At 35.8% G+C, this 14,327-nt stretch overlaps 1 protein-coding gene across 2 annotated transcripts in view; it reads right to left on the bottom strand.

Moving 5' to 3' along the window:
* LOC106069552 (protein APCDD1-like) overlaps positions 1 to 14,327 on the bottom strand; it is a 151,212-nt gene that overhangs the window by 73,251 nt on the left and 63,634 nt on the right. For both annotated transcript variants that reach the window (XM_056036226.1, XM_056036225.1), the window contains exon 3: positions 2,267 to 2,417. In XM_056036226.1, coding sequence (XP_055892201.1) covers positions 2,267 to 2,417 — 151 coding nt within the window. The remainder of the gene's footprint in view (positions 1 to 2,266; positions 2,418 to 14,327) is intronic.

The following is a 14,327-nucleotide window of genomic DNA, read 5'->3' as shown; positions in this document are numbered from 1 at the left end:
AGATAGATAGATAGATAGATAGATAGATAGTTAGATAGATAGATAGATAGATAGATAGATAGATAGTTAGATAGATAGATTGATTGATAGATAGAAAGATAGATAGATAGATAGATAGAATCATTAAATAATGAGGAGAACTCGGTCCGAGTGGTATATCTATACAACTTAGTACAAATCTATTGATTGAACAAATCGATTATTGGAAAAGTATTTGAGCAGCCAATTATCTCGTTTCATCGGTTCTTATTTTTATCATCTCTACGTTTTCTAAACTAAAATGCGGTCAATCAATAGATACTAAGATAGTCTACGCTCAGGGCCGGATTTAAATATGTGTAGGAACCTACAATTTTTCGAAATCTTTACTTTCCACTAATGAATGAAAATACTTCTATCTAAAAGCATGGTATATTTTGATAGAAAAAAAGTTCTTGTAAATTAAATCTCACTTTCCTTTAAAAAAAAAATATTTAATATGCATATTTTAGTTTAAAAAAGTGAATATTTTTGAGTTTGTGGAGGGCAAGACCTTTGGAGCTGAATTGACTTATTCCAACCATGCTACATACTTCTTAATCACGACATCTTTACCAACCATAAAAATGCGAAAAAAATTATACGAAAAAAAAACCTTAAAAATTTCTGACTGGTCGAAATTGGATATATTGTGTATCTTATATGTGGAGGCCCCTTTGTTTTGGTCCCCCCGGGGCTGTAGCCCCGCCTGGCCTCCCTTCCATCGGGTCCTGTCTACACTATAAAGATATATATTAAGGGTTGAGACGAGAGAGAGAGAGAAAGAGAGAGAGAAAGAGACAGAGAGATAAAGAGAGAGAGAGAGAGAGAAAGAGAGAGAGGTAAAAAGAAAGAACGAGGGATGTATGACCTATAGAGAAAAGAAAGTTATTTCGAGCAATGGAAAGAAAGAGAAATCTTTCAATTAATAATTTCTCTTGTTTCTGTTGAAACATTGACAATGTACATATCCTTCAGTCTAGGGAAAAACGAAGGGTTCTTGCTACAAGAGACACTATAAATAGATACACTCGTTGGTTGGACACAAGAACAAAAAGGATCAACTTTGTTTATTCCCAACGTAGTTGTCTCTTTGTGGCCACCACTGTACACTAGTTGGGCTGAACGGAGTACAATGACACTAGTAAACAAAAACTTCTGTCTTGACTACCCATTTCTTTGGAATAGAATAAAGGATTTAATAGTTAGGACTGGAGCATTGTGGGGAGAGAAAAAAGTGGGAGAGTTATAGAGAGACAGAGAGAGAGTAATAGAATAAAAGACAGAGTAAAGATACATACATAAATATATAAATATATACTTAAACTGATAGTTGAAAGATGTGACAGATACATAAGGTAGAAAATATTTTTTTTTTACTCCTAATAAATGCAGACACTTAGACAAGTTTAAACAAAAAAGTAATGCACTTTGATAATTAAATATATCCCTCTTTCAGAGTCATTGAGGTCTTGTGTGAGAACTGAACTACTGATGTCGCACTGTGTGATGGTATAAGTGAGAACTAACCCATTGATGTCTCGATGTGTAAGAACTAACCGATTGATGTTTCGATGTGTGAGAACTAACCCATTGATGTCTCGCTGTGTGAGAACTAACCCATTGATGTCTCGCTGTGTGAGAACTAATCCATTGATGTCTCGATGTGTGAGAACTAATCCATTGATGTCCCGCTGTGTGAGAACTAATCCATTGATGTCTCGCTGTGTGAGAACTAACCCATTGATGTCCCGCTGTGTGAGAACTAATCCATTGATGTCTCGCTGTGTGAGAACTAACCCATTGATGTCTCGATGTCTGAGAACTAACCGATTGGTGTTTCGATGTGTGAGAACTAACCCATTGTTGTCTCGATGTCTGAGAACTAACCCATTGGTGTTTCGATGTGTGAGAACTAACCCATTGTTGTCTCGATGTCTGAGAACTAACCGATTGGTGTTTCGATGTGTGAGAACTAACCCATTGATGTCTCGCTGTGTGAGAACTAACCGATTGGTGTTTCGATGTGTGAGAACTAACCCATTGATGTCTCGCTGTGTGAGAACTAACCGATTGGTGTTTCGATGTGTGAGAACTAACCCATTGTTGTCTCGATGTCTGAGAACTAACCCATTGTTGTCTCGATGTCTGAGAACTAACCGATTGAAGTTTAGCTTTGTGACCGTTAATCCATTAAATTCTGAAATTTCAACTACTACTATCTACTGTAGACGAAGACGAAGCTTACCTGTAAGAGACCCAGTGACCCCTAATGTCCGGAGGCATAGGGGTGCTGACTAATTGGTGCCTGACTTTATGGAGTACACGGGCGCAGCTTTGCTCCCTCCAGTCTTCCCTGTAGACAAAGTGGGGTATGGAGGCGCCCACCACTGTTAGGGCTGCAAGGGGAAGATAAAATATGACATTTGAACTTTGATATTTGAATAATAGCGTGAGTTATTCACGTGAAATTTGAAATGTGTAGGACTACTAAAAGGAGATTGACATTAATATTTAAGATGTGACATATTTCCACCCATTTGCTTTATCTACATGTATGGAAATGGCTAAATTTAACGAAGCATAACATTATTAAGTGATTATTGTTTTATAATTGATAAAACTAAACATTCCGTTTTTTTCCTTTAGTATGCATAAACATATAAACAAACAGAAATAATTATAAAAAAAGTTTAAATTGAGTGTTATTGTATTAATTAGTTTGGATCAGTCATGTGATTAAATTTCTAACAGATCTAAACTAACATTAATAAATCTGTGCCATCAGAAATATTTTTTAACACTTGTATTTTGTTTAGCTTAATTTCATGCTTTTAATGTTCTCAATGTGTTCTGATCCTATCACTTGTCTGGACCAGATGGTAAAGGACGGTGGGGGAGAGGGGAAGCAGGGGGGTAGCTGTGAGCAAGTTACCGTGATCGCTTTTTAAATGCACTTTAGATCAACAAATATTTGTTAAAAGGCGTACGACTTGAAGTCGAACTCGAGGGCTCCAGCTCCAGCCTGTCATAACAGTCTAGGAACCACTGGGCCAACGAAGTGTCTATGAAAAAATAATTTTATAGTTATCTATTGTTAGACTTTTAAGCGGCGACCTAATTCTCTGCACAAAGTGCACGATATATTGGCAAACTAATTCCTTCAAAAAATTTAAATAATCAGATTTTATATATTTTTTGTTTAGTGCACCATCAGGACAAAAGCCACTTATTTTTGTGCGTTTTGTCTGTTGGTCGGTCTGTCCGTCACGTTTAGATAAAAAAAAAACAACACTAAAAGCAATTGAAAATAAAATCTGATTTAACCGTTAATCAACGGTTAATGTTCCTTCCGAAACATCTCTTTAGTTGTAAGTATCTATAATAGATTGTTCCGGATGGTTTTGTGAAAACAAATCAATGTCAACGTGTATCTGTTTGCTCTTCTAATTTATTTTATATTTAATTTCATTGCTTAAATGTTGAAAACACTTTATCTATCTATCTATCTATCTATCTATCTATCTATCTATCTATCTATCTATCTATCTATCTATCTATCTATCTATCTATCTATCTATCAATCTATCAATCTATCAATCTATCTATCTGTCTATCTATCTATCTATCTATCTATCAATCTATCTATCTATCTATCTATTTATCTATCTATCTATTTATCTATCTATCTATCTATCTATCTATCTATCTATCTATCTATCTATCTATCTATCTATCTATCTATCTATCTATCTATCTCTACATTTATAGCTGCCATGAATATTTATACACACAATACTAATCTATTCATTCCTCAGTAGCACCCACCTTCTCCTTTCCATGTGTGTATGTATGTGTATATGTGTGTTTCATTCTACAACGTCTATTAAATCTCGTATGCTGCATGTAAATCGTTTATCAAACATTTTTTATTTCATATTTTTGCCGTCGGATTTACGGAAAAAAAAAGAGGGTCGATGTCTGCTTTAATCAAACCCACACATATGCAAATTTATCTCCAAGTATACACTGGCACACACATTTTTGCCGAGCCTCTGCAACTCCCTACACGCAGATGCCGCCTATGTTATGTCCTTTATCTGTAGACTAGAAGAACAAAGGGCATTAATTCTCAGGCACGATAAACTAATATTGTCTTCTGGAAAGGGGAGATAATACAGAAGTGGAGGTGGACAGTGTATGTGTGTTATCATCGGATTGTGTGTTAGTGTGAACAGGAAGTGGACATCGAGCCTAATCTTCAAATTTCCCAACTCTCTACAAATCTAGAGCCCTTTTTTCTGTTCCAAGAAGATTGCCAATTAAAGTTTTGACTAGAGCAACCATCTCCAGAGACCAATATTTTCTTGTCTATGTCCCTTGTGTAATGGTCAGAACGAGTTGATTACTTCCCATGAGTGAATTCCCCTCCCCTTGTTCTGATCCTCTCTATGGAGATTGTTTTGAACTGACCAGACAAGCTAAGAGAAAATTGTTAAAAGACCAGGGTCACAGCTAAACCTGACCTACTTTCAAGTTCTCTCACAGCTCCATGATGTCTAGCTATGGGGTTTACAATATGATGTCTAGCTATGGGGTTTACAATATGATGTCTAGCTATGGGGTTTACAATATGATGTCTAGCTATGGGGTTTACAATATGATGTCTAGCTATGGGGTTTACAATATGATGTCTAGCTATGGGGTTTACAATATGATGTCTAGCTATGGGGTTTACAATATGATGTCTAGCTATGGGGTTTACAATGATCAAGTCGGAGTAAGTTAGCTTTGAAAATTGATCAAGAAAAAAATACAATACATTATTACTTTAAAAACAAAGAGTAAATCCTTGTTGTGACATTACTCCCTTAGAGAACTCATGGATTTGAAGTAATAACTTTTGTTGTCTAGACCTAATGGTCTCAGGGTTGTTTGTCTAGCACAAGAACTGCATTGAATATCTTCCAAATACACAATTCGAGAAATATGTAACGTTCTGACAACAGCCAATGAAACATTTTTTCATTGATTGGAAAGAGAAAACTTTGATGCAAAGCTGAGAGTTTTATGTTCGTTGAAATTGCACAATCAAACACGAACATAAATATAAACTCAATTTTATGACTGTATTGAATTAAAAGATCAAATATCGATCTTACAAAAAAAAATGACTTTAAGTTCGGTAAAATATTACGATTGAATAAAATACGTAATTTGAATGATAATTTTCTTTTGTAAAATGAAATGAGAAGATAAATATTTCATAAATGAAAATGTCTCTTGGGTAAGAAATTTTCGCTACTTTTTAAAAATTTTAAAATTTTCTCTTAAAAATTTGATTCGATATATTTTCTTCTTCTTTCTTTTTGTTATTAACATTTGTGATTCTATTATTGACATTTGTGATTCTATTATTGACATTTGTGATTCTATTATTGACATTTGTGATTCTATTATTGACATTTGTGATTCTATTATTGACATTTGTGATTCTATTATTGACATTTGTGATTCTATTATTGACATTTGTGATTCTATTATTGACATTTGTGATTCTATTTTTGACATTTGTGATTCTATTATTGACATTTGTGATTCTATTATAGACATTTGAGATTCTATTATTGACATTTGTGATTCTGTTATTGACATTTGTGATTCTATTATTGACATTTGTGATTCTATTATTGACATTTGTGATTCTATTATTGACATTTGAGATTCTATTATTGACATTTTAGTGTTTCCATTTCATCACGATGTTTACTTGTTGGAGGAAAATGGATTCTGTTTGTTGGACAAATACAATTCTGAACTCCATCTACATTTCTGATGAAGACGTCGTCCTCCTCCACATCAGTTCTTTGGCTCACGTTGTATGGATGTTGTGAAGGTTTGTGTACTCAGGTCCATTCCCGTTCAGCAGCTGTTTTTTTTAGCAGATTATCAAGACAGGCTGGTCGATGGTTTCAGGTTGTCCAACCAGCTTTTGTTTAGACGACTTTTCCTTGATGCTCCCTCCACTGTACCTTGAAGGATGACTTTTGACAGGGAGTCGCCTCTTACAGTAGGATGGAATCAGTTCAGCTTTCATCTCTTCACAGTTTTCAGGAGTTCTTCCTGTCTACCCGTCAGAATGTTGACTTGTAAAAGTACAAACTTGTTTGTAGTCTCTTTAAATAGGTTAACTGTTCAAGATGAACTAGACATAGGTCTTCCCTTCCTATTTCACGCTTGGAAGTAAAAGAACATCTCTCTTCTAAACGATACAAACGTTTTGGACTTAAAATATTTTTCTTTGTCCATGAAGTGAAACGTCTTCAACTTCAATTCTAGAGAAGAAGTGTCTCAGCATTTATTTCTGCTCCTTTATCTTTACCTATCCCGGACCCTATCTGTTGGACCGTTGGGGCACCATGCAAGATTTGTTGACTGTCTTTCTTCATTCCTTTCTGTCTTTTACCTTAGTTAGAACCTCTGTCAATGGCAGACCCGTCCTTTCTTCTATGTTGTCTTCCCATCGCTTTTCTTCTTTTTCCTGGTAATGTTCCCTGAAGGAAGGTTTTTGCGAGCTCCAAAGACCTTGTAATATGGCAATAGATGGTCAAGCAAATAAAACATTAGTGATAAAAGGAGCAGGGTGAGTGAAGTGTGCAACATTGTGATGGGGTGAGTGAAGTGTGCCACGCCAACATTGTGATGGGGAAGTTAGGTGCCCTAATATTATGATGGGGGAAATGAAGTGGGCGAAGAATGTGATGGGGGAAGTGCAGTGGGCGAACAATGTGATGGGGGAAGTGAAGTGGGCGAACAATGTGATGGGGGAAGTGAAGTGGGCGAACAATGTGATGGGGGAAGTGAAGTGGGCGAACAATGTGATGGGGGAAGTGAAGTGGGCGAACAATGTGATGGGGGAAGTGAAGTGGGCGAACAATGTGATGGGGGAAGTGAAGTGGGCGAACAATGTGATGGCAGCCAATGTAATAACGTTAGCCAGGCTTTTGTGTCTTAGAAATGTCGTGAAGATAGCAAGCGCGTGGTCTCCTAAAAAAATTGTAAATAATATGAATTTCGAGATATTGACAACTCCTCTCATCAGATTAGATACCAAGTGCCAGCTGTGGTATCTATTTATAAAGTTTTCAAAACCCATTTCCCTTAAATGTCAGCCTTTTTATTTTTCATACAAAAAACCAACATCGGCTAGCAAAGGTTGTCCTGATATCGATACTCTTTCACAAAGGTCATTGCCGTATCGATACTTTTTCCACGTTATCAATTCATCCCACCGACGAGGAAAAAATAACCAATGACGCGAGCGCCGCGGGCGATACCAACTTTCAGGTCCACCAAAAAACCAAAACTCCAATACTAGGAGCCAATGAATTCGGTACCCAAGATTCCCCCCCCCCCCCCCCCACAAAAAAAATTATATAAAAAGTTGGCGTAGGTTAAGCCCCAGGGCCACAGAATATCCAATATGTCGTGTGATATTGTTTGAGCAGCATACAGTAACTGGTGGCTGAAGTAAACAATACAGAGGAGGGAATGTTCCAGACGATATGATCTCAGAGTTTCTCAAGCAGAAGACATCAATACGCCAATAAGCTTCAAGGGAAAGCATATTACATAAGAAAAAGTGTGCTAAATTTAGCGCCGTTACATGAAGCAAGGCTATCTTTTTAATTTCACGCTTCGATTGTGTATAAGCGACTAGAGCAGACAAATTACTAGCATTAATTTAAAAAAAAACAACAACTTTGGAATAGGTAATCATGTAAGTGAATAACATTATCATAATAACTTTCTGATTTAAAGAATTTCAATTTACGAAAATATTTTTGCAGATAAAGCGTAGAAAACCAAAAATTTTCTTTTTCAACTAATGTCAACTTTATTATGTATAATAAGTGTTGTATATCCTTTCACACACAATTCTATATATTTGTTTGGAAAATCCAAGAATCATTCATCAGGATGTTTGGACCAAGACGTTATAATAATTTCTGATGGAACGCTCAAGCTATCAAGTCATTAGACTCAAGCTATCAAGTCATTAGACTCAAATATCAAGTCATTAGACTCAAATATCAAGTCATTAGACTCAAATATCAAGTCATTAGACTCAAATATCAAGTCATTAGACTCAAATATCAAGTCATCACACTCAAATATCAAGTCATTAGACTCAAATATCGTCATTAGACTCAAATATCAAGTCATCACACTCAAATATCAAGTCATTAGACTCAAATATCAAGTCATTAGACTCAAATATCAAGTGATCACACTCAAATATCAAGTCATTACACTCAAATTTTAAGTCTTAGACTCAAATATAAAGTCATTACACTCAAATATCACGTCATTACACTCAAATATCAAGTCAATTAGATCAATCAGAGCATTCTCTAAGATTATTATTATTATTATTATTATTGCTTTTATATAGCGCTACTTTCATGCTCATATAGCATGCTCAGAGCTCTTTTGGTCCAATCTCATTTGTGGACCGGTGGGGGGGGGGGGGAGGGGGTATCTAGGAGTTGGTTTTCTGTGTTGCCTTTAGGCGCTCAGTAAACACAACTCTGCTCGTCGGGTGACGAACCTCGAGCCCCCTTCTAGGTAGCCAAGCCAAGCCAAGTTCAAGCGCACTTGGCCTCTCGACCACGCTTCCCACGCTTAATTTTTGTCTGAAATAACTCGATTATTTTATCACAGTCCATTAAACAAAAAATCTATAATTCCCACTAAAGCTTTGATGTACTAACTCAGTAAAGGTTCCACTATTTCAAAAAGAAAACCTACTCAATTATTTGGTTCAACTGTCTAAGAAGTATGCAATGAAAGTCAAGCATTCAAAAGTTTGTTTATAAGTTGACATCAAACGTCTAAAGACTTGCCACAAGTTAGACAGTATCTGCATTGCTAGATGAACGCATGATTACACCATTGCACGCATTAACATTAAAGCATTAAACATTAGCCATTTAGAGCCAGCTAGTCTAATCATCAATTAGCTGAAAAGTAAATGTCAGCTAAGTCATGCTGGTGCAGATTTATAAACTAAGAAATAAATAAACGCCAATCTTTCTGCTTGAGGTATTGAGGGGTTACAATAAACAAAATGTCCACAACGTCCAGATCTTCCTCAGGTATAAGGGTTATACAATGATCTGTGAGGTTACACTGTCCTTGTTGTTATATTCAGACCTGGTGGTGCTTTGAAGTTGTGAGCTTTGGTGCTACTTTGAACTCTGATTATTAGGTGTCCATGAGCAGTATATTGACTAGAAGATAATTTGAAATTGTCCTGACATTTGAACATACAGTTTGAGGAGCTGTTTCATGGAGTTGCCGTCTTGAAAGATTGTGTGCTCAATATTACTGAAACTTATAAGTTAAGGTGATTATATTGTTTGTATTATAAATACTAAGTATTTAAACTGAAAAATATTATACTACACCACATTATATATCTACTGGTATTCATATCATTATTATTATTCATGTATCAGTTATGTATAAATATCATTAAATTAAATTCATAATTTTATATAAATCATCATACACATCATTTATTAGTTTATGCACAACTGGGTGTGTATGGTTTGACTGTCGGGCTGAACTTGGGGCTAAAATAAATTATGTTATAAAATAATTGATACACATAAATTTATACTTCAAAATTGTTTTTAATACATGTACATATTAATAATCAATAAATTCATGCAAGTAAAGACCCTGACAATGATGAAGAAATAGTTTGTACAAATACCTAGGACTAAGTTTAAAAAACATCCACTCTAAAGACCGTGGTTTGTTGTGGCGATGAGTTGACAGAATGTTCTACAATTAGGTACCACATTAATTGTTCCCTAAATAGTGTTGGTCAAGTCATTGATGTAACCCAGAAAATAACAAACGTTGACCAGTCCAGATTACACTTCCTATGCCAAGTCATTTTCTCGTGATTAGATTTTATACTTCAAGTAGTGCATTATATTTATCTTATCTTATCTTATAAAATACAGACATTACTTAAAAAAGATGATTACCTCCTATGCTGTCTCTAGGTCAATCTAGTCGAGCATGGTAATCAATTACTTCAATTCTACCAAGTCATTGGTTTTCCTGGCTGACTCTGGCATTAGTACAAATTTGTCCTTGCATATGGAACAAGAAATGCGTCTTTATCTTTGAGTATTTGATTAGGCTTGTTTTTGTATTTGAAGTTCAGTGTTTTATGTATAACTAGCTGTAAATGACTCGCGGCATGCGAGCCTTAGAGTGGGTATTATAGATCTATTGATTGGATTTAGATCTATGTCAAACATATTTTTTATTTTGCCAACACAATAAAAGTAAAGTTTGAAAATGGGTTTACCAGTTCAGTCGACATATTCATATCAAAAATAAGATCCTGTGAAAACGGGTTTACTCGATTTGTTAAGAAGTTTCGCTCTTTAATAGAGATACATTTAGGCATTTTATTTTATTTTTGGGGTCCCCTGGTTGTGGGAGGGACATTATACATGCACTACGGTCTTCGTCATAATGTAGGGAACATGTATGCCAAGTTTTACTAGCTAAGTCAAACGGTTTTGATTTCTATGTGGGACATACATACTCCTAGCATTCTATTTTATAAACTTTGAAAATCTATCCTAGCCTTGTTGTGGACATCTATGACTTTTTGCACCAAACTGCTGGTAGATAAAAAAAACCGCTGTAGGCGTATAAAGTCTTAGCTTATAAAACTTCTTTGTGAACAAGACTAAATATCTCTTACATTACATTATAAACAAATTCAACTTGAGTTAATATGAAATAAACGTAGTGGGACTTTAGTAATAATATAAAGTGGTATTCTGACCAAATTTAACTCACTACAAATAACGAGTCTTTTCATTAGGGTGTTCATTTGTTTCCTACAGAAGACCGCTGACGACAATGTCACTTAGTACCTTTCAGGACCGATCAGAGAGTACTTCTTTGTTTGATATTTAACATTACACAAAAGTGAAGAGTTTGAGAGAAATATAATTAATTCCTGTAACAGCTATAAGGTAATGATACAAAAATTCACAATTTACTTTAAGGTTAGTGTGATAGAAAACACAAACACAAGAAAGAGAGACATACAAACTTATTCCCTGCCTTTTATATAAAGAAAAATAATAATAAAAATGTTACGAACTCAAAGTGTAATTTGATGGGAAATAATCGCTGTAATGTTCTCTCCCCTTCTTTTCCCAATGACCAATAACAAGGGGAGGTAAATATAATCGAAGTACTTCCTGAGTTTGTTTTCTACTATTCTCCTCTCGAAAGGAGTGCTGTTTATAGTGTGGGGGTTAAGTTTGAGAGTACTTGATGGATGGCGGTTAAGTTTGAGGGTACTAGCTGGAGGGAGGTTAAGTTTGAAGGTACTAGATAGATGGAGGTTAAGTTTGAAGGTACTAGATAGATGGAGGTTAAGTTTGAGGGTACTAGATAGATGGAGGTTAAATTCGAGGGTACTAGGTGGATGGAGGTTAAGTTTGAAGGTACTAGATGGTTAGAGGTTAAGTTTGAGGGTAATAGCTGAAGGGAGGTTAATTATGAAGGTACTAGATAGATGGAGGTTAAGTTTGAAGGTACTAGATAGATGGAGGTTAAGTTTGAAGGTACTAGATAGATGGAGATTACGTTTGAGGGTACTAGATAGATGGAGGTTAAGTTTGAGGGTACTAGATGGAGGGAGGTTAAGTTTGAAGGTACTAGATGGATGGAGGTTAAGTTTGAAGGTACTAGATAGATGGAGGTTAAGTTTGAAGGTACTAGATAGATGGAGGTTAAGTTTGAGGGTATTAGATAGATGGAGGTTAAGTTTGAGGGTACTAGATAGATGGAGGTTAAGTTTGAAGGTACTAGATGGTTAGAGGTTAAGTTTGAGGGTACTAGATGGAGGGAGGTTAAGTTTGAGGGTACTAGCTGAAGGGAGGTTTAGTTTGAAGGTACTAGATAGATGGAGGTTAAGTTTGAAGGTACTAGATAGATGGAGGTTAAGTTTGAAGGTACTAGATAGATGGAGGTTAAGTTTGAAGGTACTAGATAGATGGAGATTACGTTTGAGGGTACTAGATAGATGGAGGTTAAGTTTGAGGGTACTAGATGGAGGGAGGTTAAGTTTGAAGGTACTAGATGGATGGAGGTTAAGTTTGAAGGTACTAGATAGATGGAGGTTAAGTTTGAGGGTACTAGATAGATGGAGGTTAAGTTTGAAGGTACTAGATGGATGGAGGTTAAGTTTGAAGGTACTAGATAGATGGAGGTTAAGTTTGAAGGTACTAGATAGATGGAGGTTAAGTTTGAGGGTATTAGATAGATGGAGGTTAAGTTTGAGGGTACTAGATAGATGGAGGTTAAGTTTGAAGGTACTAGATGGTTAGAGGTTAAGTTTGAGGGTACTAGATGGAGGGAGGTTAAGTTTGAGGGTACTAGCTGAAGGGAGGTTTAGTTTGAAGGTACTAGATAGATGGAGGTTAAGTTTGAAGGTACTAGATAGATGGAGGTTAAGTTTGAAGGTACTAGATAGATGGAGGTTAAGTTTGAAGGTACTAGATAGATGGAGATTACGTTTGAGGGTACTAGATAGATGGAGGTTAAGTTTGAGGGTACTAGATGGAGGGAGGTTAAGTTTGAAGGTACTAGATGGATGGAGGTTAAGTTTGAAGGTACTAGATAGATGGAGGTTAAGTTTGAGGGTACTAGATAGATGGAGGTTAAGTTTGAGGGTACTAGATAGATGGAGGTTAAGTTTGAAGGTACTAGATGGTTAGAGGTTAAGTTTGAGGGTACTAGATGGAGGGAGGTTAAGTTTGAGGGTACTAGCTGAAGGGAGGTTAAGTTTGAAGGTACTAGGTAGATGGAGGTTAAGTTTGAGGGTACTAGATGGAGGGAGGTTAAGTTTGAAGGTACTAGATGGATGGAGGTTAAGTTTGAAGGTACTAGATAGATGGAGGTTAAGTTTGAAGGTACTAGATAGATGGATGTTAAGTTTGAGGGTACTAGATAGATGGAGGTTAAGTTTGAAGGTACTAGATGGTTAGAGGTTAAGTTTGAGGGTACTAGATGGAGGGAGGTTAAGTTTGAGGGTACTAGCTGAAGGGAGGTTAAGTTTGAAGGTACTAGATAGATGGAGGTTAGGTTTGAAGGTACTAGATAGATGGAGGTTAAGTTTGAAGGTACTAGCGGGATGGAGGTTAAGTTTGAGGGTACTAGATGGAGGGAGGTTAAGTTTGAGGGTACTAGCTGAAGGGAGGTTAAGTTTGAAGGTACTAGCTGGATGGAGGTTAAGTTTGAGGGTACTAGATGGAGGGAGGTTAAGTTTGAGGGTACTAGCTGAAGGGAGGTTAAGTTTGAGGGTACTAAATGGAGGGAGGTTAAGCAAAAAAATAAAGAAGAAAAAATATTTGTAGGCTATGACAAGGAACATCCTTCCATTTCATTTTATTTATTTTTTTTAAATGTTTGCTTTTGGTGTCGTCAAAATTTTAGCAAGAAAAAAAAGTCAGAGAAAAAAAAAAGAAAACGAATTAAAATACAAAACAAAATAAAAAAAAAAAAAGATAAAAATAGAATGGAATAAAAGATAGTAATTCAGAAAGGAAAAAAAATATCACCCTTAAAATGATTTAAAAAAAACAGAAAGAAAGGGAGATTTGACGAGAAACAGAAAGATAGATAGATAGATAGATAGATAGAGAGAGAGAGAGAGAGAGAGAGAGAGAGAGAGACAGGGTGGAGAGACTGGAAGAGAAATGGCACAAAAAAGGAGAAATAAAGAAAAACAAATAGAAAAAGAGAGAAAGACAGAAACTGGCAGAGAGAGAAGATAGACAAACAAGAAAAGAGACACGCAACAACAAAAAAGAGGAGAAAAAGGATTATAAGAATGTAAAAAAACAAAACAAAACAAAAACATGATTAGTTAGCGCTCAAGAATCTCAAAGAGAAAGCCAGAGAACGTGTAAATATCTAAAGAGAAAAAAGTGGATGGAAAGAGAAACGAGGAGAAAATATTCAGAATAAAAAAAGTAAATAACAAATATTTAAAAAATTTTTTTAGTCAACAAATTTTTTTATGTGTAAGAAACTCGAATGATGACGCCACAGCGCCCTATTGTCCATTCTGCTGAATAGCTAGGCATAATAACCTTCTGTTCACTGACCTTTTTGTTTCAGCCACGTGGTCAAGCCTTTTGAGGCCAGAAAGACCAACAATGAAAATTCTCAACGTCAAAGAGATAACATTTTTGTGA

Source organism: Biomphalaria glabrata, chromosome 7 (assembly GCF_947242115.1).
Source record: "Biomphalaria glabrata chromosome 7, xgBioGlab47.1, whole genome shotgun sequence".
In the NCBI taxonomy this organism is placed as follows: domain Eukaryota; kingdom Metazoa; phylum Mollusca; class Gastropoda; family Planorbidae; genus Biomphalaria; species Biomphalaria glabrata.
Note: the sequence above shows the minus strand (reverse complement) of the source record. Positions and strands in the feature narration are given on the sequence as shown.